Here is a 25890-nt window from a genome sequence, read left to right on the forward strand (position 1 = left end):
AATTTATTGTCCAACAATTGAAGAAATGGTGTTACAAACAAAATGGTAAAAAATAAAAGTGCAAACACATTTTGAGGCTAACATAGCAAAACAGAAAAGAAGAAAACATGAAAAGTGAAAGAACAGTATCAAGTATAAAACTAGGGCCAAGTAACTGTTACAACTAATGAACAATTTGGTAAACAAATATTCTACAGATTTATAGCAAACTATTTACAAAAGAGGGCACATGACATGAGACCTCATAAACATATTACACATCCCATCTATATTCCCCTCCTTAACTTACATGTGAAAATTCAAGTTCCTATAACAACAGATAAAATTGTAACCCAAAGGGTTCCTATCTTGCTTCACCAAGACTCTTATAAACATCAAATTATGTGAGTCCCTTCAGCTGGTTTTCAATAGTGATGTTAGAGACCAAATATTCATGAAGATATAAATTACGAGCATGCCAACAATTTGCGGAATCTTTCCTCTCTGTCCCTACGAAACTGGGAGGTTGTTGTCCCTGCCGGCGTTCGTCTCCTCTTTCTCGGCCGGAAGAAGAAGTCTTGTGTGTCAAGAACATAAGAAATCTGCAGATGAAACTTGCCAATAAGCAAAAACAAAACATTGTTCTAACCATTGGTTTCACAGAAATTACAAAGCAAAAGAATAAATTCAATAGCCTTGTCAATGTTTGGTGCTTTGAATGGCACACTAGATAGACAGACAAAATTCTTAAATCCACACCATTGTTTTTCTGATTGCAGCACAACCACACTGCAACACTAACTACAACTTAAACCCTTGGTGGGACTATATCATTATCAAGAGAGAGAAGATGAGCATAAAGGAGGAAAGATTATGTCCATGATATTGTAAATATAGCAGTAATTTGCCAAAAAGGGAAAACCAAAAAGTATTAAAAGACAGCATACCTTGGATGAGTTGCAAGATATCTTGCATTCCAATCCATTAATTACTTTAACACCTTCCATGGCAGAGCATATTGCAGAAAGCTCATCTAAGTTTCCATATTTGCGTTTGTTTCTGAACATAACAAATTTAGAAGCAGAAAGTCAGTGTTACCTAATTGAAAAGGTAGGCAATATTTTCATGTGGCTAAAGATTACTCATGCTTACTATAACAAATACCCCAATTATCATTACAGAAAAGAGAAGTTATAAACCAAAAAGATTAATCTTGGTGAATCTGTACCTGTGCAGTATGATGCCATGGGGTTCCTTTTTGCCGGGAAAGACAGATAGAAAATCATTGTGCAGATAAAAGGAGAAATTTGGATCAATAGAAACGGCAAACAATTCAGGCTTTTCATTCATATTGTCCATAAACTGGATGGATAGTCGTGAGGGGCTAGAGGACTGCAATAAGATGACAACAAAATTAATAATAACCTCGAGAACTCAAGCTCCTGTTAAGAAAGCTGACTATTCGTTTTATCTTTTTTTGGTTTCAGACTTGGCACAAAGGACCTACACATTGTATCCGATATATATTATCCTCGTGAAGGACGACATGAGCATTTGCATGATATACAGAATCATTTAACTTTCCAGGCTTCCGAGACCTTTCATATTCATATAATTGGAGAAGCTTACTGTCGACCTCATCAGTTGCAACAGTTTGAAGCTGCAGAAAAGGTAAATTAGAACCTTCAAAGGAAAACAAGTAAAAAAGCAAGTAGAAAATAAGATAAGGCAATATACCTGTCTAACCAATTTGTATATTAACTTGTCCAAGGTGAATAACACGTATGATTGGTTCCCTATAATTGCTCGGCATTCATCTTCAAACTTTGCATTTTCAGCAGATCCATCCAACAAATTGTACAATGCGTTCCTAAATCTAAAAGAGTACGAACAATTAATCCAAACGGGCAATGAACACTGATTTGGTGGGAGAACTTCGAATAAGTTGTTAAAATTTACCTTGAATAAGGATCTGGTAAGCTAGCATCTTTTGCTTTCCATTTTAATTCCGCGTTCATTGAATTTGTTTTTGCTGATAAGATCCTCTCATAAAGAGTCTGCCAAGTTCAAAAAGAGCTTATGACATGAACCAAGGAAGATATTTCAATATCAAACACCAGGAAAAAACATTATCCTTACTTGATGAAGTCTAAAAAGCACATAGAAGTCATCATTTCCATAGAACACCCTTGACTCCTTCATTTCTTCAACAAATGAAACTGCTGATACATGCTTTGTGAGAGGTTTCACAGATGAAAGGAACCTTTCTGACAATGGCAAAGATGTGCCGTCTCCTCCAGCTTGTGCATCACAGATCCCCTCAGCTTCACCTTCACTCTCAGCCTTACCATCAACATCATCTTGTTCGATATCTTCCTCCTCTTCATGATCTTCCCGAAAGCATTCATCACCAGCAGATTCACTGCCTGAGACATCTTCACCAGCTTCAGAAACATTTTCACTGTCCTCATCGTCAGCATCTGCATCATTGTCACCTCCAGCCTCAGGACAACATTCATCCTCTCCGTTTCTAGACTGATACTTTCTTCTTTCAGTGTTGTGTTTTGCTTTAGCCATTGACTGCACATTTGAATCTCTGTAGGCAACAAAGTTATCCTCCTCCGAGTCACCATTTGGTGATAATTCTCCCTCTTCCTTTTCAATTTTGCAAGGCCCAGCAGATTCATCGTGATTTTTAACTTTACTGCTTTCACTTAAAACACCATTGGCCACAGGTACTGGAGTTGCCATGTCACATCCCTGAAATACGGAGACATGCATTATCAATTAGAGAAAAAAAAAAAACCTTGGGTTCAGAAAAGGTAGAAAGAAGAAGAAAAAAATAAATAGAAAGCAAATAGATCAAAAACTGTCTAAGCGCGTTTCATCTAAAGCATGTTAAATCTGCCTCAATTGAGAACCCATACCTCCACCAATGGTACATTAGCAACCTGAGACTTGGCTACAGAATCATCAACATCAGTTGGTTGTGATGGAGTAAGGGCACGCGCTAGAAAAATAAACCAGTTTAGGATTCTTACAATAATAACATTAATTAAAACAGAAATGTCAAAGAATTGAATTGAGTGCATTGATTTAACAAGTTTATTACCTGGTGATGCAGCTAAGTTGGTCCTGTTCAGGCTGTTTTCTCCTCTAATTGCAATTGACACACTGTTTTTAGCTCCTTGATCATCAGAGGTAAATGGTTTGCTAAACCCGGAGGCTTTGTCATTGCATTCTACATTTTTCAGTCCTTTGTCCATCAATGGATCATCCCTACAACCATGTTCACCACCAACAGATCCATTTTCTTTATCGTTGGTTGCCATATTAGCACGCTGAACATTCTTTGCGTCAGTTAGTCTACCATCAGCTTCATTCTTATCAGATTTTGGTAACCTTGAATTCATTGAAAGAGAGTCTCCGTGAGGGCTTCTGTCATCCCCTATGCTCGGTACACCAAAATTTCGAACATTATGCCCAGTTTTTCTATCCTCTGTCCTTTCTGTTGCATGAGACTGGGTAGGAACACCAAGCATTGGCTCCAAAAAGGTACTCCACAGCCTCATAATTTTATTTAACAACTCTTTACTTGAGAATAACTCCTCACATGAATATCGAACAAGTTTATACAGGTCTTCATGAATCCCAGCAGCATCAGGATATTCAAATTCCAAATGAGGAATTAGAGGCTGTTTATTTCCAGCAGCGATAGACTGAATAATATCATCTTCTTTCTGCTGTTTTTCTTTAATTTCTTTAATCTCAGCAACCAAAGCTGTATAATGTCAAACACAGAATCTTAGAACTGACTAAAAAGATAACACTGAAACATGCAATGATGTGTGAGTATTTAAAAAAAGCTGCCTGACAAGAACAATTTATAACTCGTTTATTTAAAAATCCTGTGAGATCTGCAACAAAAATAGCAACTGCTAGATATACCTGGAGGTAATTAGACGTTTTTCAAGAAGAATGTTTGCAGCCTAATACAGCCATGAGTAACAGGTATATGCACTCTCTATCTATCTCTTACTTTTTCAAACCCAGCCTATGATTTAGTATTTCTAATTTAACACAGTTTCAAAGAACATTAAGCAGAAGGCGCTAAGGATATTCCAATCTCAAACTTTCTAAATAACACTTGGGTAAGACTAAGCCAAAGTTGAAGAGTAGATGATATAAATGACCATTTTAGAATCAATTTTGCACTTCGTGCATAAGCACTTAATTCATGCTTATGCCAATGCCAATGGTTAGCTTCAAAATATTTATCATTTATTTAAAGCAGCCAGTGTCACAATATTGGTAATTGTTGAAGTATGTGTAGGTAATTATGATTTAAGAAGTACATGCACTTTCTGACACGCATATGCCATAGCTATAAGCACGTACTATTTCATAAGCACTTTTTCAACATGAAATATAAACAGAAAGAAAAGCAAATAAACTTACATTTTGTGCTCAAATTCTTAGAATCTTGTTGTTTGAAATAGAAGCTGCGATGATCCAGTGATTTGTAGTGATTTTTAGCATAAATTTCAGCCCATACTTTATTGAAATCTGAACGACACCTACTCCACTCCTCTTGCTTCTGCTTCAGTCGAGTCAATATTACAGGAAGGGCATGGGTTGGGTTTTTCCGCAGTATGTCTATTACGTCAAGACCATGATCACCATAGAGACGTTCAATGCACCTTAAATTTAGAACTGCAATTGGTAACCTCAGACAAAATCAATTCATAAAGATCTAATAACATACCAGTAATTATTTACATACATACACACACACACACACATATATATAAAAAATATATATTAAAATTCTATAATACTTTAGATTGACGCTATTCTCACACATACCAGTAAAGTGCTCTTCAATACGGTTCAGAGTCTCCACACTGATTTTATTTTCATTAATGTTATTATACAATTCCTCTGCTCGTTTAGCAGCTGAACTCACAGACTCTAGTAACATGTCCAGCTCATATCTGCATCAGAAATAAAAAATATATCATCATCCTATGATTCAATACACAAATCTTTGACATAGTAATAACTCCAAAAGGAACACTGAAACCAGGAGGCAGGAGAGATTACAGAAACAAATAAAAATAGTTGGATCCCAGAAAAGGAAGATAAAAAGTTAATGCGGTAACCTAAGTAAGAGATAAACACACAAAAAACCTGCATAAGTTTTACCTGTCATCTTCACATCTGAACAAGCTTTCTTCATACTGATTTCTCCGCATATGTTTGAAAGAGTAATCCTCACTTCCAGAAGTCACAGATACCCAGTGGTCATTCAATACTTGAGCACCAAGCTCAGATCTCTGACTAGCAGTAGGAATTGGATACTGCAAAATGCGAGGGGAGAAACCAAGTTATAGAACATTATACATTATTGACAAAGCCAACAAGTAAAGGAATCAAATAGAAGTTACATACATCTGCAGGCAAAAGCCGGTAGCTGGGAGTACAACGTTTGCAGTCACTAAGGTCAAGTTCTTGAATGGATTTTCCCATGTATTTCTCCTTGTATCTTTCCTTCTCTTTGGCTCCATCCATATCACGCTTGTGCTCTCTGTCTTTGTCCTCCAACTTTGACGGTCTTGCCAAATGAGCATCAGTAGATAGTGATTCTGAAATCAACATACTCGCAACATCAATATTGACCATTAATATATAGGAAGAAACAACACTCCCCCTCCCCCAACTCTTTAAAATACTCAGCATGATTCAGCATTAGGTTTCAAATTTGAAAGGTTTCTTAAAAGAAGATAATGGTAATTCCGTCCTCCTCAAAACAAGAAATGAAAAAAATGCTTAAACACAAGGAGGATAAGATATATATATATATATATATATATATATACACATATTGTATATAAACATACTTTTACTCATGACACCAGCAAGGAATCCATCTGCAAAAAAAAATATTATCTCAAGGGTTGAGAAAATAAATAAAAAATAATAATATTAAGAGAAGAAAAAGAAAAGAAAAAAATTTAAAAAACAACTACCAATATTTTCACAACGCTCCAGGAAATCATTGAATTCGTCCATAAGATCTGAATGCTTTCCAAGTAAATCAGTTACCTAAAATGTAAATTTTGAAATGATATACATTAAGACAAGAAGAGGCAACAAAAACTTATAAGAAAGCATTTGAGAGCCTGTGAAAAAATTTTGCCACCTAGATCTCCTCATCCTTTAGTTAAGTGAACAAAAACTAAGGAAGGTGTGAAAGGGTCAAAAGCTTAGAATATGAATATGATTTCTGCATATTGTGTGACTAAATAATCAATATCCTAAATGTATCAACTAATCCCCGTTTTTTCCATTGTCCTAACAGTTTTGGATACAATCATTTTGTATTCTGTCATCTCTAAATGTTTATCATGAAACCTGCATTTTTCTGGGACCAAAAGCCTTCCTAGTAAAGCCCTTTCATTTAATTTTCAGCTAAATCCTTCATGTCAATACTGGCAACAAAAAAATACCAACATGGTCTGAAGAATAAGCATATACATCAGTCAAAATATGAATAACAACTAACTGTCTGAAACACCATATACCATCAGTCAAAGCATTGAACAGTTTATCATGAGAATTGATATGCATGTTTTAAACCATCTTCTAGAATTCTCAGTAAAACTAACACCAACTAACCTTCATACTTCAATTAATGAAACATTATGGAATTCCTAAATAAATAGTGAAAGTAACAACTAAAATAACTCAATGTCAGCAAGAATACCCAAATTGAAGTATACGTGTAAAGGCAGACAGATGCCTTCTTGCATGACTTTTTAAGTATGTGACTCACAGAAGCAGGCACATACCAAATTTTGCAAATCATTCCTTTTAATTATTCCATTGCTGAAAATATGAAGGCATTTCAAGAATGTCTGGTAATCATCAGAACTGCTCAGCTTCTCCTTAACTTTCTCACAGAAACTGAATGCTTGACTATACATGCCTGGCATGAATAGAAAATAAACAAATAAATAATAATAGGTTAGGAAACTACAGGTCAATATGATCATCCCAGTGCTATTCATCCCCCCAAATCTATTTAAAATCAGAGGGAAGAAGAACTTGTAAGCAAGAAAGATGCCATCAGGACATATAAATTCTAAGAAAGGAACTATATGAACCCCAACCAATTCCTGAAGATCAAATTTAACATGCTTAAGAATTTTTTGAACTGTGTGCATGATAGGTTTAGCCTGATTTGAAGAAACAATCACTTATTTTTCGTTAGCTTCCTGCGAGAACTTTTGAAAAATAAGCAGTTATTTCCCCAGACTGGTTTCCAAATAAGCACTAAATTTTACAACACTGCACACACTGGTCAACTCTAAATCCCAATTTTTTTAGTGATGCTTATACAACCAATTTCAAATAATTACACTGATTTACTCTGTATTTACAGTTGAATGTTTGACACCAGAGAAAAGTTATTACAGTTTCCTATCCTCTTTGGTTTTCTTAAGTGGAAGTTTGCTTCAATATTGTGCATATTATCACACTAGTTAAATAGATAAAAGTCTGCACCATATTGAAACCCATATCTTACTGCCAAGTTAAAATAAGATATGAATCTAAAACCAACAAACATATGCATTTGCGCAAAGCATAATATTGCTTACTCTTTAAGGTATCTTTGTCACCCTAAGTAGGAAAGGCAGAAGCTTACTTACTCTTTAAGGTATCTTTGTCTTCATAAGAAGGAAATTCGGAAGCCATTCCAAAACCTTCAGCCTTCTTGACAGCTTTCTTTTTGTCAGGAAAACGTTGCAAGTTCAAATCCCTGCTATTATCAAGATCTTGTTCTCTCTCATCCTGATCACGCATTCTCCTATCCCTATTGTCTCGCTTCCTCTCCTTGTGTATGTTCAACATTGTTTTGTCATCATCCATCTCAGGGCGTTCAGCAATCATATCATGATCATGAGAAGGAAGTCTTTCTCTTCGATAACGTTGCTGTACAAAAATGTTCACAACCCAATCATTAAAAAAGACAGTTTACAAGATTCATATATAGTGGGATAGGAATAATCTTCCTGCCTTGTCTGGTGGCATTTGGCGCATCATTGGGGCCGTAGAACTCCGCTCATTAAAGCGCTGCAATGAATTTCGACTATATGGAGCATGCTGTGTGGAAGGTGCAGCAGAAGTATCCGGTAAGAATCTAGTGAACTCCTCAAGCAAATCTCGATGGTCCTTGAAGAGGGTAGCAACCTAGAAATTTTGTTTAAAAGAAAGAGTGTAAATTTCCAACCAAATATTCTATTAAAGAGAACACAGAAAACATCAATGTGCCCCTGAATAAAGATAAAACGTATTACCTCACTATAAACCTCGCCAATGTCCTTGTGCTCTTTGCGATACATGTTTAAAATGTCCAAGAATGATTTGTAAACATGCTCATCACTTTGGAACCGTTTCTGTAAAAGAAAAACATATTGATTATAGATAGGAATAAACTATATCAGCAAAACCACCAGAAAAACTCATTCACCTTTATCTTGTTCACAAAACTGATTGCTTCTTCAAATTCAACTGTTTTCTTGGGAGGAGCCTCATCCTCATCCAGTGTTATCTCATAACCTTTAGGCAGGAATGTGTTAAATCCAAAAATCAAATTGTTGTGCCCTTTAAACAATTCTTTCACCCTTGCTATGACACCAGCTGTGTCAGTCCTGGAAATAACCAAAAGAAAAATTGAGATAAATAGTTTTTTATCTACAAAACTCTGCAATTCAAAATCATCATACAGTGCAAAGGCCAAAGAGGGGGGCAAGAATCTACCTTTGAGCCTTGAAATCTTTCATGACCTCAAGGAACATGTCATACTTCTCTCTTTGGTCCTGAAACATGTCTTTGACTTCCTTCAAATAGGATAAGGCATCATTGGTAGTCAGCTTCTGGGATGTAGTTGCTCCCCCACCAACACCACCTCCATTGCTACCTCCTCCACCCCCTCCCCCTCCATTTCCAGGGACTTGTGCATAGCTTCATGCACAGAACACAAACTCACTTTCAGATACCCATAATGCTAATAATCACGGCATGCTAATCTCTACAAGATATCAAGCATTCCACATATTCAACATACAAACTATCTAACCAGAGTTATTATATCTCAGTCCTCATGTTGAAACAAGAGAACCCACGTATGTATCCCTCTTCTAAATTAAAAATGAGGTAATTTACAATTGCAACACTACTCATACTACTTGTCTGATAAGATTCTCGCATCCAGCTTTAACAAATCAATTTGTTTCAGCAATAACCTAACTACCACACTCATTTCTTGTAACCCATGATCCCACAAGATAACCCATTCCAAAGTCAATTCAGGTTAAATTGAACACAACCCTAAGTAAATTCTGCAACAATTCAACCCATCAAGTGAAACACAAACTTAACAACAAGTCCAGGGTCCATTTGGGCAGTACAAAATAGGGCAAAATATCAATTACAGAGGGATAAACACAAAATTGACACACACAAAAAGTAGGGCAAAAACTTGGAAAAAGAAAAAACAAACATACGAATCAGCACGCGAGGAAGAAAAAGGGGGGCGTTTGAATTGAGAGGCAGAGGCAGAGTACATATCATCCCTTGCCCTCTTCATCCCTGCAAAATCAAAACCAATCCAATTAAAACAAGAACAGAAATAAAGTATGGTTCTTGGCATAAAACCATTTGAATTGAGCAAAAACAAAGATGACCCAGAAAGTGAAAAGGGAAAAAAATTGAACCTTACTGAGTTTCCCAGATTGTTTTCCTCTGAAAGTTGCTGGAAAACAAGTTGACTAGATCTCCGAGGACCAGGAGAAAGAAAACCACTGAAGGAGTTTGATCAGACAAAATAAAACAAAACAATAGGTTCGGTTGGGTGTGTTTGTGCTCCTCTCTTGAGTTAAGTTGGAACAAGAATTGAGACAAAAATACACATAGAGAATGAGAAAGAGAGAATTCGGGTAAAGAGAAGAAGCAGACTCTGAATACTCAAAACTCAAACTCAAAATTTGTGAGTCAGAAGGCAAAAATTAAAATAACATGAAGAGAAAATATATGAAAGGAAATGGTGATTTATGTTAAGACCTGAGAGAAGTGTTGTGTTTTTATGTTGTTATTATTCCAATTGTTGGAGGATCCTTCAGTGTTTGATTTTTCTTTTTTTGGACTTTATTGTGGGTTGATCCAAGCCCATAGTCTTTTCTTCTTCATCTTTTTGGTTCTCTAGTTTATGGGTTTTATTTGTTGGTTTTAAAGTTTTTATATTTTGGTCTGTGAAATATTTTTATTGTAATTTATTCATAAATCAATATACAAATTTATATTACTAAATTTATTTTTAAATTAAAATAACTATCTATGATAAAATATTATCTGAAAAATAAAAAATATTTACAATAAAATTATAAAATTTATTTATATTTTTATTATTTTATATTTGTTTTTATAATTTTAATAATAATTTTATTATTTTTATCATAAAAAAATTTGAAAATGTGTTTTCACTAAATTTGTATTCCCATTTTTGTTCAATTTTATCTTTCAAGTCACTTTGTTTATTCAATTGTTCTTTCTAAATTTAATATATTTTCAAAAAATCATTTACAAAATAAATAAAAGTTCCTACATTTAAATTTAAATGGTAAAAATTATTTATTTTTATCTTTATAATTATAATTTCATTATTCTATATATGCACAGTCTTATGTATATGTATAATAGAAATAATATAATTTATTTTGTATTTTTTCTTTAATAATATTTTAATCTATACCAATTAAAATTGAAATTTTTTATTTAATATAAATAAATTATTTTCTTATTTTATTTTTTATAATCTTTTTACTGTTTAAATACAAAATTTATAATAAAAAACACTGATAAAAAAATAAAAAACAATGAAAACATATGAGAAGAAAATATCAGAAATAATGGGAAAAGACTCCCCATATATTATAATTGTTTACATTCTACTTAAACTATAAACTATAAGTATTTAACAGTTTTCAGTTCTATGTAATTAATATTTTTATTATAATATAACATCAATACATATAATATCTAATATAATAAAACTCTCTTATTTTTTATAAGACAAATAAAACTTTAGATAAATAGTAATACATATATTTTTATTTATAAAAGAATTAGAAGACAACCTAATGGACAAAAAATATGTTTTTCCTAGTATATCATAGGATTTTCTCACTCTACCCAATTTTTCTCTAATATATATGATATATAATATTTAATATAGACAATATATAATGGATATTGCTCTTGTTTGATGTGTACATTAACTTTTTTTTTAAATGGTTTTTGGTCCGTTTTGACTTATACAACAATATTTTTAAAATTATTTTTAAGTATTATTATTTTCTCTTAGACACATAACACATAACTTCTTGTAACAACCTTATTCAATTGTTAAAGTTTAAATGTCTTAAACATCCAATAAATAAAGAAAACACATTATAGTATAATTTTAAAATATACTTTTTTTATTTTTATTTTTATACTTTTTTAATTATAATATTTAGTAATACCTTATATTTTCACTTTTAAAATACGATTAAAATGACACATGTTTTCTCTAGTTGTAATATTTCTTATTCGAATAGTTTTTGTTTTACTAAAATCACAATTATCTAGGTCTATTCATAAAGTCTAATTTTAGTGGTTCTAATTATTGTAAAATTTTGAAGGTAAGACTAAAATGACTATCTATATAGAAAAAAATTGTATTCCTTCATGTTTATATATTGGGTACCATTTTTGTGAATGAAAAATTTGTATTAAAATGTTTATTTTATTATGTTAGGTATTTTTGTGTAATGTAGACTTAGAAATTTTTATTTCTAATTTGGTTAACTTTTATAAAAAATATAATCATGACAAAATAATGTTTCATCACAACATTTATTAAATATTATTTTGTATAATTATTTTTTATTATAATAAATGATCTAATATAAAAATGTCACCATGTTTTTATTAAATTGTTTGTTATAATAAAGAATTATTTTTTTTTATAAAATACCATTTCTTTCATTCAAAAATAATTGCACAAAAATATCGCTTATTAATTGTTGTTAAAATAATTGCCAAAAATAATATGTTGGTTAACTTTTATATTAAAACTTGTACTACAAATTATCTTTAATCAAATTGTAAGGACTGAGTTATAATAGATAAGTCTACTAATCAGGTTATCACACAGTTAGAATTAAGTGCAAAGTTGAAAAATAGACAATATTATGTATCATTTTTCAGTTTGAGAGTTTTTAAAATAATTTTTTAAAAAAAATAAGGATTGTTCTGTTACAAAATATACATATATTTATTTATGCGAAACACTGAACACGTCAACTTCATATGGACATCTATAATATAACCTTGGTATTATTTTGCTATTGTTGTTGAAGTTATCTTTTATTTTCGTAAAATACATAATTATTACAAATAGATATCACATCCACAACTAATAATATTGGAGAAAATTTTGAATTATATTATTAAATTTAAATATCAATATTATAAGAATTATACACCTTAAAATTCATACATCACATTCAAATCATCAAATGTTTAAAAAATATCACACATAGATGGTTTTTTCATACTTATAAGTGTTTATGTTAGAAATTTCACATCGATTAAAGATAAAGTCAATTCATAGTTTATAAGTAGGTGTAAATCTCATCCTACAAACTGGTTTTGTGGGATTAAGTTTAGGCTTAAAGTTCACTTCTAACCTCGTATCAAAGTCTGGTTAAAGTCTATCTTCATACTTTATAAGTGAGTGCAAACCTCACCCGATTTTTTAATAAGTTTTATAACTTTAATAAATGTTTTGATTCTTATAAAATTTTATTTAATAACATAATTTGAAATGTATATAATTATAATTTTTAAAAGATATTTAATATTAAATAAATGAGAATACATTATTTTTATATTGAATAATAATATTATTTTTTTTGCAATATTTTTTATTATTTTATAAAAATTAATTAGTTGATATCAAAACACTAAAAAAAATATACAGCAATGGACACAAATATATGTATATATACCTATTATTTACTGGGATGAAAATGACACAAAAAAATTGTACTTATTGAATTTGATATGAAAATAAAGATGCGTTTTTTTTTTAAATAAATATGTGATTGTGAAACTTATCCCCACTCCCACTTCTTTATCATTCATATAAATTTTAAATTTGTAATGACTTCCAATTTCAATCATAATATAATATATCTGTAATGACTTTCAATTTCAATGCTAATATGTTCAAATTTTGTGTGATGCACTAAATATGTAAGGGCCTGTAAATTTATAAAAGGGTCTTTGGGTCCTATGTGGGACAGCTGGCCCATCTCTCTAAGTCAATCTGAAAGAGTTGAGCAGATTCTAATTTTCTGAGTTTCTCTCTCTAAAAATTTCAAGCCCTGACTCTCTCTGCCTTCTCTCTAAATTTTCAGCTCTTTAAACCTTTCAATCTTGAGTTGGAGAGGGTGCTCAAATGTTCATCTACCGAAAGCTTCCTTTTGAACCGATCGCATTTTCGATTGGACCGGTGAGTCAACTTTTCCCTTCTCTGTCTCCATTCTCAAACCTAGAACATGCAATGCTACTGGTTGTATGTTACTAGGGGGTTTTGTTTATAATTTGCGTTTGTTAAATCAAGCTCTAAGAGCTGTTACTGTCACCACCTTGGTGGTTTGTAGGGTTTGGTTGAGTTCTCATTTGGTGAAACACCGTAAAGGAGCGTTCCTGTGAGCTTGGTAGTTCGACTCTGAGGTAAGGGGAGCTAGTTACAATTTTAGATGATGTATGATATGCTTGTCTGATTTATTTTGCTTTTTACTGTTATGCTGTTTTGGCGATGAACATGTTTAGATTGTGTTGGTTGAAAGTGAAGAAATTGTGTGATCATGCTGTACAGATGTTGATTTTACCTGGATATATTTGTTGGTTGTACTGACTGTTGTTGGAGAGGACTGGAGTATGTAATGTTGGTCTTGGGGTTAATAAATAGGTGTGCAGGTATTGTGTTAGCTTACGGTAAAGGGAAGTGAGATAAGGGAAATGAGGCAAGTACAGTCTAAAACACTATAGGGCAGTTTGGATAACTTAGGTTACTGAATTGGGACTTGTTGAGAGTACTGTGTTGGTAGGATAGAGGAATCTTAAAAACCTGAGTTGGCACATCCCTGATCATAGAGCAGCCCTGGCCTGGTCCAGTACGTTGTGACTAGTCATATGTGTTGGCGTCTGTTAGATATATTATATCTTTTATCTTTTAGTTAGTTTGTTATTATTTCTCATTTGTATTTTGGGCTTAGCCCATATTTCTTCTATTATAAATAGAGAACCCTATGTGTGTATTTAACACAAGGGAGATCAATCTAATATATAGTTTTTCACTATATTCAACATGGTATCAGAGCAGGTTCTCTGATCCTCTTCTAGTGATCTCTGCTGTCTGCCAGTGGCCGGCCGCCATGGCCGCCGGCAGCCCCTACAGTTTTAGTCGGCAGTCCATTTTCTCTTCTTCTCAGTGCAGCCAGTCGCCTCTGCCGTCGACCATCGCCGCTTTCCGCTATCGTCGCTGTTATCGCTGTCGCCGTCACTTTCCGCCACCGCCGCCGTCGCCACCGCCGGCCACCGTCACAGTTTCGATGGGTGACCTGCGGATCTGGACCGTCTCTTCGAGCGACGGCCAACCACGCCACTTTTGAGAGCCAGTTGTCAATCACGCGCCTCCACGCAACGCTTCTTTTCGGCCAGTCCGTCGTCGGCCGCCGTCACAGTTTCGACCGGTGACCAGCAGATCTGAAGCGTCTCCTCAAGCGACGGCCAACCCCGCCGGTGCCGGCGTCTGATTCTTCCCCACTCTCCGCCACGCGCCGCTTCTATGTTCGCTGCGAACAGGCGCGTACAGCTTACGCGCCGCCCCCTGGCCACCGGAAAGTCTCCGCGACACCTCCATAGCCGTCGTCTGGACCTCCTCTCTCTGTTCAGACCCTCAGAGCAGCCATTGCTGCCATCTTTGTTTGCCGCTGTTCGGCACTGTTTGCCGTTGTTCGGCACCGTTTGCCACTGTCCGGGCACTGTTTGCCGCTGTTCGGGCGCCGTTTGCCGCTGTCCAGGCGCCGTATGCTTCCAACAACTGTAGGCCCCCATCACCTCGTCAGTTAGTGATGGCAGTCCCTGTAGTTTTGTCGCTTCCAGCCACTACAGGCCCCATCAGTGATGGCAATTTAGTCCCTACAGTTTTATAGCAGTCAACTGCCGCTACAGTCGCTACCGCCTCAGACAGACGCATCTGCGTCAGTTCTTCTTGGGCTAGAGTTAGCCCGATCTTCTTGTGATACACTGCTAAGTATCACCACTTGGGAGTTGTCCAGCAAAGAATTTTGGACCTCCAACGTATCTTTGGATCTTTGATGCCTTTATTTCAGCATTATAGCTTAATATTTTGTTTCTGTTTTAGTGGTCCAGCAACTGTGATATTCCACATTTCCGCCTTTCACACTAAGGGGGAGTACGTTTCCAAGACACTGCAAGTCACATATATATGGGTGTAGTCCCTACAATTTTGTATATTTCAGCTACTACTGTTGATCCCGTCACCCAGCCATCATTGATGAGGATTTAGTGTAGTCCCTGCAGTTTTGTAGCTCTTAGCTTTCAGCTACCACTGTTGATCCTGTCACTCATCCATCATTGATTGGAAATCAGTCCTTGCAGTTTGTCATTGTCCACCACTGCTTTCCTTCATCCACTTTTGAAGTTGAAGTTTCACAAGCTGCTGTTAGTCCATCTATGTTTGCCTCACACTCTTGAAGACAAATCATCTAGTTCAACACTGAGTTCATCTATTCCAAGCTTAGTTCATACAATTTGTATGCTCCAGCTTGAGGGGGAGTGTTAGATATATTATATCTTTTATCTTTTAGTTAGTTTGTTATTATTTCTCATTTGTATTTTGGGCTTAGCCCATATTTCTTCTATTATAAATAGAGAACCCTATGTGTGTATTTAACACAAGAGAGATCAATCTAATATATAGTTTTTCACTATATTCAACAGCGTCGAAGGTGAGACTGATGCGTTCAGACATCTGATTCTTCTCCGTTGACCAACTGAGTAGTAAAGAGTGGTTGGAATGGAATTGATGAGTTGGTCTTGTGAGAAGAGTAAAGGGTTAAGAGAGTAATGTTTTATGCCTTTTGAGAAGAACTGAGGTAGAGGATTTGAGCCTAGGGAGTCTTGAGTGAAATTGGACAGTGGGACTGGCTGGTATGAGTCTATTAGAACTGATTAGGGTCATAAAATTGAGCAAAGCCATTAGCAACATGGTAGGATTGAAATTGGGTCCTGAGTTAATAAAATTAGGACTTTAATGAAGAGTTAGGTAGTGAATTTGAGAGTTAGGGGTTCTGGGTATAATTGGGGGCAGTCTTAGCAAGTGGATTGTGACTTGTTTGAGTCACCTAATTGGTCAGAATAGGTACAAAGTGTTAAAATTGGGTTTGGGGTCCTCTAGTTATTGAGTTTGATGTTTTGGAGTAGAAATTGAGTTGGTTTAGTACATCTAATTCCTATCCAAATGACCAATGCAATACTTTACTTTCATCTATAAACATGTTTCATATCAATATTAGTGTTACAGATTTGAAATTGTTCATTTGAATATGTCTAAGATGCACCAAAACCAGAAAAAAAATCACGTTACTGTCACAGACTGATAAGAATAATCGATTATCTCACTTGATAATCGATTATTCTAGTCAGAGAGTTGTATCCTCTTCAAAGCTCTCGCAAATAATCGATTATCACATATGATAATCGATTATTGTCGTCGAAAAATAATCCAGGATAGTTTTGGGTGGTTTTTGGGGCTCCGGATATCATTTTTGGACGTTCTCTAGGTCGTCTTAGGGGTTTTGGGCCTTTCCGAAACTGTTGGTGATGGTTTCAAAGTTATTTTCCTTGTCTAAGTTGTTACCAATAAGGAGTATTGGTAAATCTTGAAGAAATTTGTTTTGATGATGCTACAAGAAGTTTTAGTTGAAGAAGATATTAGAATTAGTTAAAAGCAATTTGTAGAAATTAAATGTAGTAGGAAATTCTTGTAAACCTTGTAAACTTGCATTTTTAACTGCAATAATCGATTATGGAATGACAATAATCGATTATCACAGAGTCATACAGGAATAATCGATTATCACATCATATAATCGATTATCACATTTTGAAAACCCTGTAACGGACTTGAATAATCGATTATCACTTACAATAATCGATTATTCGTGGCAGTTGAAACTTAACCTTAGATATTCAGAGCAGCTGGCTATATAGTGGTTTTTCTGCGAAGATTAAACAAAGAAAAAGATAGTTGAACAAAAAGCTTTTGAGAATACAGTGTGATCTGAGGAAGTTCCAAAAGCTAGTTCATTGCATTGCCTGGTCTTGTGAAAAGGAGAAGCTCGCACTTTGTGGGTCAAAGGTCGGAGCGGTTCTCTTCAAGTTGGCAAAGTTGCTGTTCTTCCGGTTCGTTCGTTCGAAGGAAGGTTTTATTTTTTTTTCTGTTTCATTTACTCTATTGTAAACTTGTGAAACTAATTTTAGTGAAAACGTTAATCACTTTTTATAGTGATTAACAACTGGACGTAGATTCTTTTGAATCGAACCAGGATAAAAATTGCTTGTGTGATTTTTTCTATCCTCTATACTGATTACTGTTTTATGCACATCAACTGTTTGGAAATTTGTCTCTAAGAAAATTAAATTTCTAAAAAGGACCATCTTATTAAGAGTTTGACCGAACACGCCTTCCGCTTTATAAGTTATTCCGCTGCGCAACTCTATAACGGTACCGATTGTTCCAACAATTGGTATCAGAGCTTGCTTTGATATTTTTTCAAATTTTTCGAAAATGGCCAGTCATCAAACTCAAGTATATGCCGAGGGTGCTTCCATCAACAGACCACCACTCTTTACTGGTGATAACTATGCATTCTGGAAAGTCAGAATGGAAATTTTTATGGGGTCTGTTGACAGAGGCATCTGGGAAGCTGTACTAAATGGTCCCTATATTCCAAAAAGAACTATTGATGGTGTAGAAGTAGAAAAACCATACTTCAACTGGACTCCAGAGGAAAATAGAAGAGCTCAATTTGATATTAAGGCTCGCAACATTATTTCATCTGCTGTTGTACTTGATGAGTTTTATAGAATTTCAGTTTGTAAGACAGCACAAGAAATGTGGGAGGTTCTCAAAGTCACACATGAAGGAACAGAGGATGTGAAACGTGCAAGGAAGAACACTCTCATTCAGGAGTATGAGATGTTCAGAATGCAACCTGGAGAAACAATTTCTGATGTCCAAAAGCGGTTCATTCACATAGTGAACCACTTGACAGGGTTGGGTAAGACTTTTGATACTGATGAATTGAATGTAAAAATTTTGAAATCATTGGACAGGTCTTGGCAACCAAAGGTGACTGCCATCTCTGAGTCTCAAAATCTTACTCAAATGTCGATGCCAATTTTGTTTGGGAAACTCCGTGAGCATGAACTTGAGTTGAGAAGATTGACGGCTGAAGAAGATCAAGGCAAAAGAAAGACACTAGCCTTCAAGTCCGAGATCTCCAAAGGAAAGAACTCTAAAAGGATTGAAGATGATGACTCCGATGATGATGAAGAAAACATGAGTCTTATGATTAAGAAGTTTGCAAAATTTATGAAAGCAAAGGGAAGAGACAAATACCGTGAAGAAAGGAAAGAAAATCATGGATCTTCTTCAAGCATAAAATGTTATGGATGTGGAGAAAGAGGTCATGTGAAGACTGACTGTCCTAAAAATAAGAAAAGTGAAGAAAAGAAAGAAAGAAAGTTTCCAAAGAAGAAGAAAGCTTACATAGCTTGGGAAGAGAATGCTTCTAGTTCTTCAAGCTCAAGCGATTCAGATAAAGAAGCAAATTTGTGCTTAATGGCAGACTTAGAAGATGCAGGAAGCCAAGTAAGTGATTCTAGCTTAGAGTCAAGTAATGAGTTTGACTTACAAAAGGCATTTCTTGATTTGTTAAATGAATCTGAAAAACTTGATGTTGCTCATAAAAAGCTAAAGAAAGAGCATAATGAATTGAAATTGAGGTATGAAAAAGTACTAGATGACGAAGTTGTTTTAAGAAACAAAGTTAGTAATTTGGAAACTACATTATCTGAATCTGATACTATTGTACAACCTATTGAATGTCTATCGTGTAAAAGTCATCTGTTTGATATTGACATTCTTGAGAATTTACTTGCAAAGGCAACTAAGTCTAAGTCATATGCCAAAACAAACTTTGAGAAAAGCAATGCAAGAAGTGGAAACACGCATCTACACAAAAAATCTAAAGTGATAAGAACTCGTAGAGTTTGGGTAGAAAAAGGGACTTTTGTGAAAAATAAAGTGTATGAGGCTTGTTGTTTTTACTGCATGAAACTTGGTCACACCTCAAACAAATGCATCATCAAACATTTTGGTGTTCCAAATGGCAAATATGCATGGGTTAAAACTGTAAAATGATGTATGTTTGCATAAACTAACCTCAAGGACCCATAATAAGATTGGGGACCTAAAGTCTTGCTCAAATTTGTTTTGTAGGAACTTACTAAGTCAAAGAAGTCACTATGGTATCTTGACAGTGGTTGTTCAAGACACATGACCGGTGACAAGAAAAGGTTTATTTCTTTTGAGAAGAAGAAGCAAGGATTTGTGACCTATGGAGATAACAACAAAGGTAGAATCATTGGAACTGGAGACATTGGAGGAGGAAACACATTGACTATAAAGGACGTATTATGTGTTGAAGGTCTCAAACACAATCTCCTAAGCATAAGTCAATTATGTGACAAGGGTCTCAAGGTAACCTTTGAAAGTGATAGATGCACCGTATATTTTAAAGATTCTATTGAAATTGCTTTGCAAGGTGTTAGACATAATAACATTTACTTGATTGATATTGAAAATGCATCTAGTCATAATATAACATGTTTAGTTGCTAAAGAGGAAAACCCTTGGCTATGGCATAAAAGAGCTGCACATATTCATATGCAACATTTGAATAAATTGATTTCAAAAAATCTTGTGATTGGTTTGCCAAATTTAAAATTTGAGAAAAACAAACTCTGCTCTGCATGTCAAAAGGGAAAGCAAACCAAATCCTCATTCTCATCTAAAACCATGATTTCAACATCAAAACCTTTAGAACTTCTGCATATGGACTTGTTTGGTCCATCTAGAATTAAAAGTTTTGGTGGAATCTACTATGCTCTTGTGATTGTTGATGATTACACTAGATTTGCTTGAACATTCTTCTTAACCCTTAAAAGTGAAGCTTTTAAAGCATTCAAATCGTTTGCAAAACGTGTTCAAAATGAAAAGGAATTGAAAATCAAAACCTTGAGAAGTGATCACGGTGGTGAGTTTGAAAATGAATCTTTTGAAAAGTTTTGTGAAGAACATGGAATTGCTCATAATTTTTCTGCTCCAAGAACTCCCCAACAAAATGGTGTTGTTGAAAGGAAAAATAGGTCATTAGAAGAACTAGCTAGGACTCTTTTAAATGAATCTAATGTGCCAAAATACTTTTGGGCTGATGCAGTTAGTACTGCTTGTTACGTGTTGAACAGAATGCTAATTAGGCCTATTCTTAAGCTAACTCCCTATGAACTGTTTAACGGTAGAAAACCAAATGTATCTCATTTGAAAATCTTTGGATGTAAATGTTTTGTTTTGAATAATGGTAAAGATAATCTAGGCAAATTTGATGCTAAATCTGATGAGGCAATCTTCTTAGGATATTCTTTAACTAGCAAAGCATATAGGGTGTTTAACAGAAGAACCTTGAAAATTGAAGAATCAATGCATGTTGTCTTTGATGAAATTGTGGACCTTGAGGTGAACCCTCTTGAGTCAAATAAACCAATTGCAGGTGATGAGGATTATTTGAGGGAAGCTCTTGAAGAGATGTATCTAAATGAAAACTATCCACCAGAAACTCAAAATGAACATCAAGTAGTTGATCCTAAAAGCTATCAACAACCAAGAGGACTTTCTCTGGACAACATCATCGGAGATATATTAAAAGGGGTAACTACTAGACACAATCTTAATAATTTCTGCTTAACAGTAGCTTTTGTGTCTCAGGTAGAACCTAAGAACATAAAGGAAGCTCTTCAAAATGATAAATGGTGTGTTGCTATGCAAGAAGAACTTAATCAATTTGAAAGGAATGATGTTTGGGAACTCATTCCTAGACAAGATGATTTTCAAATCATTGGAACAAAGTGGGTGTTTAGAAACAAGCTTGATGAAGATGGAAACATCACAAAGAACAAAGCCAGGTTAGTTGCAAAGGGCTACTGTCAAGAGGAAGGTATCGACTATGATGAAACTTACGCTCCAGTAACCAGGTTAGAAGCAATTAGATTGTTACTTGCTTATGCCTCTTTGATGAAGTTTAAATTGTACCAAATGGATGTGAAAAGCGCATTTTTGAATGGTTTTATTAAAGAAGAGGTATATGTTAGTCAACCTCCTGGTTTTGAGGATTTTAAATATCCTAATCATGTTTATAAGTTGAAAAAGGCCTTGTATGATCTTAAACAGGCACCTAGGTCTTGGTATGAAAGACTTAGTACCTTCTTGATTGAAAATGATTTCTCTAGAGGAAAGGTTGATTCCACCCTGTTTATTAAGAAAGTAGGAAAACATATCTTGATTGTTCAAGTATACGTAGATGATATTATTTTTGGGTCTACAAATGATTCATTATGTGAGGGATTTGCACAAATAATGCAAGGTGAATTTGAGATGTCTATGATGGGTGAGCTTACCTTCTTCTTAGGGCTGCAAATAAAGCAAATAGATGGGGGGACGTTTGTCTCCCAAACTAAATATTGTAGAGAAGTGCTTAAGAAGTTTGGTATGGATACTTGTAAAGTAGCCAACACACCTATGGCAACGTCTTGCTATTTAGATAAGGATGAATCTGGTGAAGGGGTAAATGAAACCATGTTTAGAGGAATGATAGGATCCTTACTGTATCTAACTGCTAGTAGACCAGACATTATGCAAAGTGTATGTGTGTGTGCTAGGTACCAAGCTAATCCTAAAGAATCTCATCTAATTGCTGTCAAAAGGATTTTGAAATACCTTAAAGGAACCATTTCTTTTGGACTTTGGTATCCATCTGATGCTTCACTTAGTTTAATAGGTTATTCTGATGCAGACTATGGTGGCTGTAAAATTGATAGGAAAAGTACTAGTGGCACTTGTCATTTTCTGGGTTGTTCTTTAGTGTCTTGGCATTCAAAGAAACAAGCTTGTGTAGCTTTATCTACTACTGAAGCTGAATACATTGCTGTTGGAAATTGTTGTGCCCAAATCTTATGGATGAAACAACAGCTGGAGGACTTTGATATTTTCCTTGATCACATTCCTCTGAAATGTGATAATACTAGTGCTATCAACCTAACTAAGAACCCCATCATGCACTCAAGAACTAAGCACATTGAAATTAGACATCACTTCTTGAGAGATCACATTCAAAAAGGAGATTGCCAAATTGAATACATTGACACGTTACATCAATTAGCTGATATCTTTACTAAAGCCCTACCTAAAGATAGATTCTATGAGCTTAGAAGAGAGTTAGGGGTATTAGACATGTCTTAGACTCCATATTTATGGTTCTTTGCAAATTTTCGTAAGATCAGCGTTAATAATCGATTATCATTAGGTCATAATCGATTATTACAAACCTGCGCAACATCCTCTACACTGAGATAATCGATTACCCCACCCAATAATCGATTATGAATCTTCAAATTCACCCCTGGAAAATCATGAGCAAATAATCGATTATCTTCATACATAATCGATTATCACACAATTTCTGGAAAGTGATCAACGAGCAGATAATCGATTATCACTTACGATAATCGATTATCACGCTAACAGTTTCGAAAATAAAGCCGTTGGAGCCTCCCATAACGGCTAAAAACGGCCATAAACGGCTAGTTTTTCCCTTCTTCTTATAAATAGGCCCCTATAATCGATTATTAGACATCTCTTTGCACCCAGAAACTGCTGAAATCAAAATCTTGAGCTTTCAATCTCTCCAATTTTACTCACTTTCTCAAACTATCACTCCCTCAACTTTTCTCCATGGCAGATTCAAGGAGACATCGCCACAGAGCTGTTGGAGCATCCTCTTCCTCTCAACCACGTCCGGCAACTATTGATGGATGGATTTCAGATCAAGGAAAACATGCGGACTATGTTACTTCCTGGCAAGAAAGAAGAATCATGGCGGTAAAGTATATTCGCCTTGATTTTTTCCGTTTCTATGGATTTCAATTTCCAGAGCTTTTTAATGATCAAGGACTCTCAAATCTGGTGGAGCAAAAAGGTTGCATTTATCCCGATCTCATCAGAGTGTTCTATTTCAACTTAAGATATCGAGATGGGATTATTTCCACTAAAGTCAAGGGTGTCCGCATAATTTTAGATGATGATGTGTGGACCAACGTTGCCCAACTACCCATCTGGGATGATGCTGTCAAAGTTCATCTCGGACTCCAAGATTTCGATCGATTATTGACTTTCCAATCCTTCCTACGTCACCCTGAACAACAGACTAATCGAAGGCAATTGCTTGTTGGAGGTTTCAAGGTTGAAGAAAGGATGATTCACTACTTACTTGTCTGGATCCTATGTCCTAGAGCAACCAATCATGCTCAATGCTCTGAACAGGATCTACTTCTTCTGTATGGGATCCTAAATCACATACACATCGATTGGCCTGCTCTCATTGCTGACACTATGGTAAAAGCTAAGAAATCCCATTCTTATCAATTTCCTTATGCTCTTCTTATTTCTAGAATCTTGGAGTACAAAGGTGTAAATGTTGAAGGAGAACTTGTCCAAGCCATTCAAGCTGTTGGCTCGGAAATTGGCGATACTACCTTTCGTCAGATGGGATTCATTACTAGAGGACGCATTCTCATTCACAAAGATGATGACCATCCTGATGCAGATGAAGATGATGATATCGATACTCATATGGCAGAACCAGTTAATGCTGCTGCTCCTTCTGATGCTGGTCCATCTACCATGCCCTCATCCTCCTCACTCTCCATGGAAGAACATTTTGCTAGATTATCTAAGCAATTAGAGGATATGAGTCTAGCACAAAGAACACACTTTGAGGAGATTTATGAGTGGCAACAATCTGTTGATGAGTACATGGTTGATCAATTTCTTGATCTTGATGTTCGCCTATCTAACATCGAGAATCATCTCAACATTCAACCTACAGAGAGATCTCCTAGTCCTGAGTTTTAGATATAGATTCTATGTTAGACTGTTTTGTTGTTTGCTTGCCATTTCATCTATGTTATAATTCTGTTTGTTATGTGTCTTCTTATAATGTAATCTTTATTTTCATAAATAAAATGATCTCTTGATTATATGCATCCTTTGTTTAATTGAGGGGGAGATCATATTTAGGGGGAGCCTTTAACATCCGATTTTTTTGCTTCTGATCAAAAAGGGGGAGAAGAATAATACAAGGGGAAGTATAAATTATTACAGGTATTGCTAACTTTGTTGTTGTCTGTTAGCTTGTATGTTTTGCAGGTAAGCCAAAATTGCTTTTAAAATCGAATTTTTGATCATCATCAAAAAGGGGGAGATTGTTACCAATAAGGAGTATTGGTAAATCTTGAAGAAATTTGTTTTGATGATGCTACAAGAAGTTTTAGTTGAAGAAGATATTAGAATTAGTTAAAAGCAATTTGTAGAAATTAAATGTAGTAGGAAATTCTTGTAAACCTTGTAAACTTGCATTTTTAACTGCAATAATCGATTATGGAATGACAATAATCGATTATCACAGAGTCATACAGGAATAATCGATTATCACATCATATAATCGATTATCACATTTTGAAAACCCTGTAACGGACTTGAATAATCGATTATCACTTACAATAATCGATTATTCGTGGCAGTTGAAACTTAACCTTAGATATTCAGAGCAGCTGGCTATATAGTGGTTTTTCTGCGAAGATTAAACAAAGAAAAAGATAGTTGAACAAAAAGCTTTTGAGAATACAGTGTGATCTGAGGAAGTTCCAAAAGCTAGTTCATTGCATTGCCTGGTCTTGTGAAAAGGAGAAGCTCGCACTTTGTGGGTCAAAGGTCGGAGCGGTTCTCTTCAAGTTGGCAAAGTTGCTGTTCTTCCGGTTCGTTCGTTCGAAGGAAGGTTTTATTTTTTTTTCTGTTTCATTTACTCTATTGTAAACTTGTGAAACTAATTTTAGTGAAAACGTTAATCACTTTTTATAGTGATTAACAACTGGACGTAGATTCTTTTGAATCGAACCAGGATAAAAATTGCTTGTGTGATTTTTTCTATTCTCTATACTGATTACTGTTTTATGCACATCAACTGTTTGGAAATTTGTCTCTAAGAAAATTAAATTTCTAAAAAGGACCATCTTATTAAGAGTTTGACCGAACACGCCTTCCGCTTTATAAGTTATTCCGCTGCGCAACTCTATAACGGTACCGATTGTTCCAACATAAGTATGATTTTACGGGGTTTTGTACTGTTTAATGGTTCTCTTAGGACTGTTATTGTCTGGTAATGTGTATTGGATTGATCAATGTTGTTTGCTTGGCAGAGTGTCATGTATGTTTATACATTTGGATTGTTTGATGTGGGTTGCTTAACAGATTATTGTGTACGTGTATGTATGATGATGTAAATGAATATGAAGAGGACATCTCAAGGAGAGATG

General features: G+C 34.9%; 1 protein-coding gene across 5 annotated transcripts; it reads right to left on the minus strand.

The window, feature by feature from the left end:
- Positions 1-115: 115 nt before the first annotated feature.
- LOC108345595 (paired amphipathic helix protein Sin3-like 2) lies at positions 116-10112 on the minus strand. 5 transcript variants are annotated; one of them, XM_052866838.1, is made up of 23 exons: positions 9764-10112; positions 9549-9633; positions 8803-9006; positions 8513-8693; positions 8340-8438; positions 8059-8232; positions 7692-7974; positions 6831-6967; positions 6009-6084; positions 5880-5909; positions 5431-5624; positions 5185-5339; positions 4846-4973; positions 4438-4692; positions 3092-3760; positions 2907-2989; positions 2119-2739; positions 1939-2036; positions 1717-1855; positions 1487-1639; positions 1208-1371; positions 927-1038; positions 116-581 (listed from the first exon to the last, which is right to left on the minus strand). In XM_052866838.1, the coding sequence occupies exons 2-23, from the start codon at positions 9629-9631 to the stop codon at positions 447-449; spliced, it is 4173 nt and encodes a 1390-aa protein (XP_052722798.1). In that variant the 5' UTR covers positions 9632-9633; positions 9764-10112; the 3' UTR covers positions 116-446. The 5 variants fall into 5 exon arrangements, with proteins under 5 accessions (XP_052722798.1, XP_017439700.2, XP_052722800.1 ...); XM_017584211.2 differs by having other exon boundaries at positions 9759-10112; XM_052866840.1 differs by lacking the exons at positions 8059-8232; positions 8340-8438; positions 8513-8693; ... (1 more) ...; positions 9549-9633; positions 9764-10112 and having other exon boundaries at positions 6746-6967; positions 7692-7831.
- Between the last annotated feature and the right edge of the window lie 15778 nt (positions 10113-25890).

Source organism: Vigna angularis, chromosome 8 (assembly GCF_016808095.1).
Source record: "Vigna angularis cultivar LongXiaoDou No.4 chromosome 8, ASM1680809v1, whole genome shotgun sequence".
NCBI classification, from domain to species: domain Eukaryota; kingdom Viridiplantae; phylum Streptophyta; class Magnoliopsida; order Fabales; family Fabaceae; genus Vigna; species Vigna angularis.

Bases quoted from the DNA above. Each gene is read 5' to 3' on its own strand.
- LOC108345595 (XM_052866838.1), bottom strand. From the start codon at position 9,631: ATGAAGAGGGCAAGGGATGATATGTACTCTGCCTCTGCCTCTCAATTC. The intron at 5,910-6,008 runs GTAGTTGTTTTT...TTTTTTTTGCAG, and splicing joins GGAGCGTTGTGAAAATATTG to ATGGATTCCTTGCTGGTGTC. The intron at 1,856-1,938 runs GTAAATTTTAAC...GTACTCTTTTAG, and splicing joins TTACCAGATCCTTATTCAAG to ATTTAGGAACGCATTGTACA.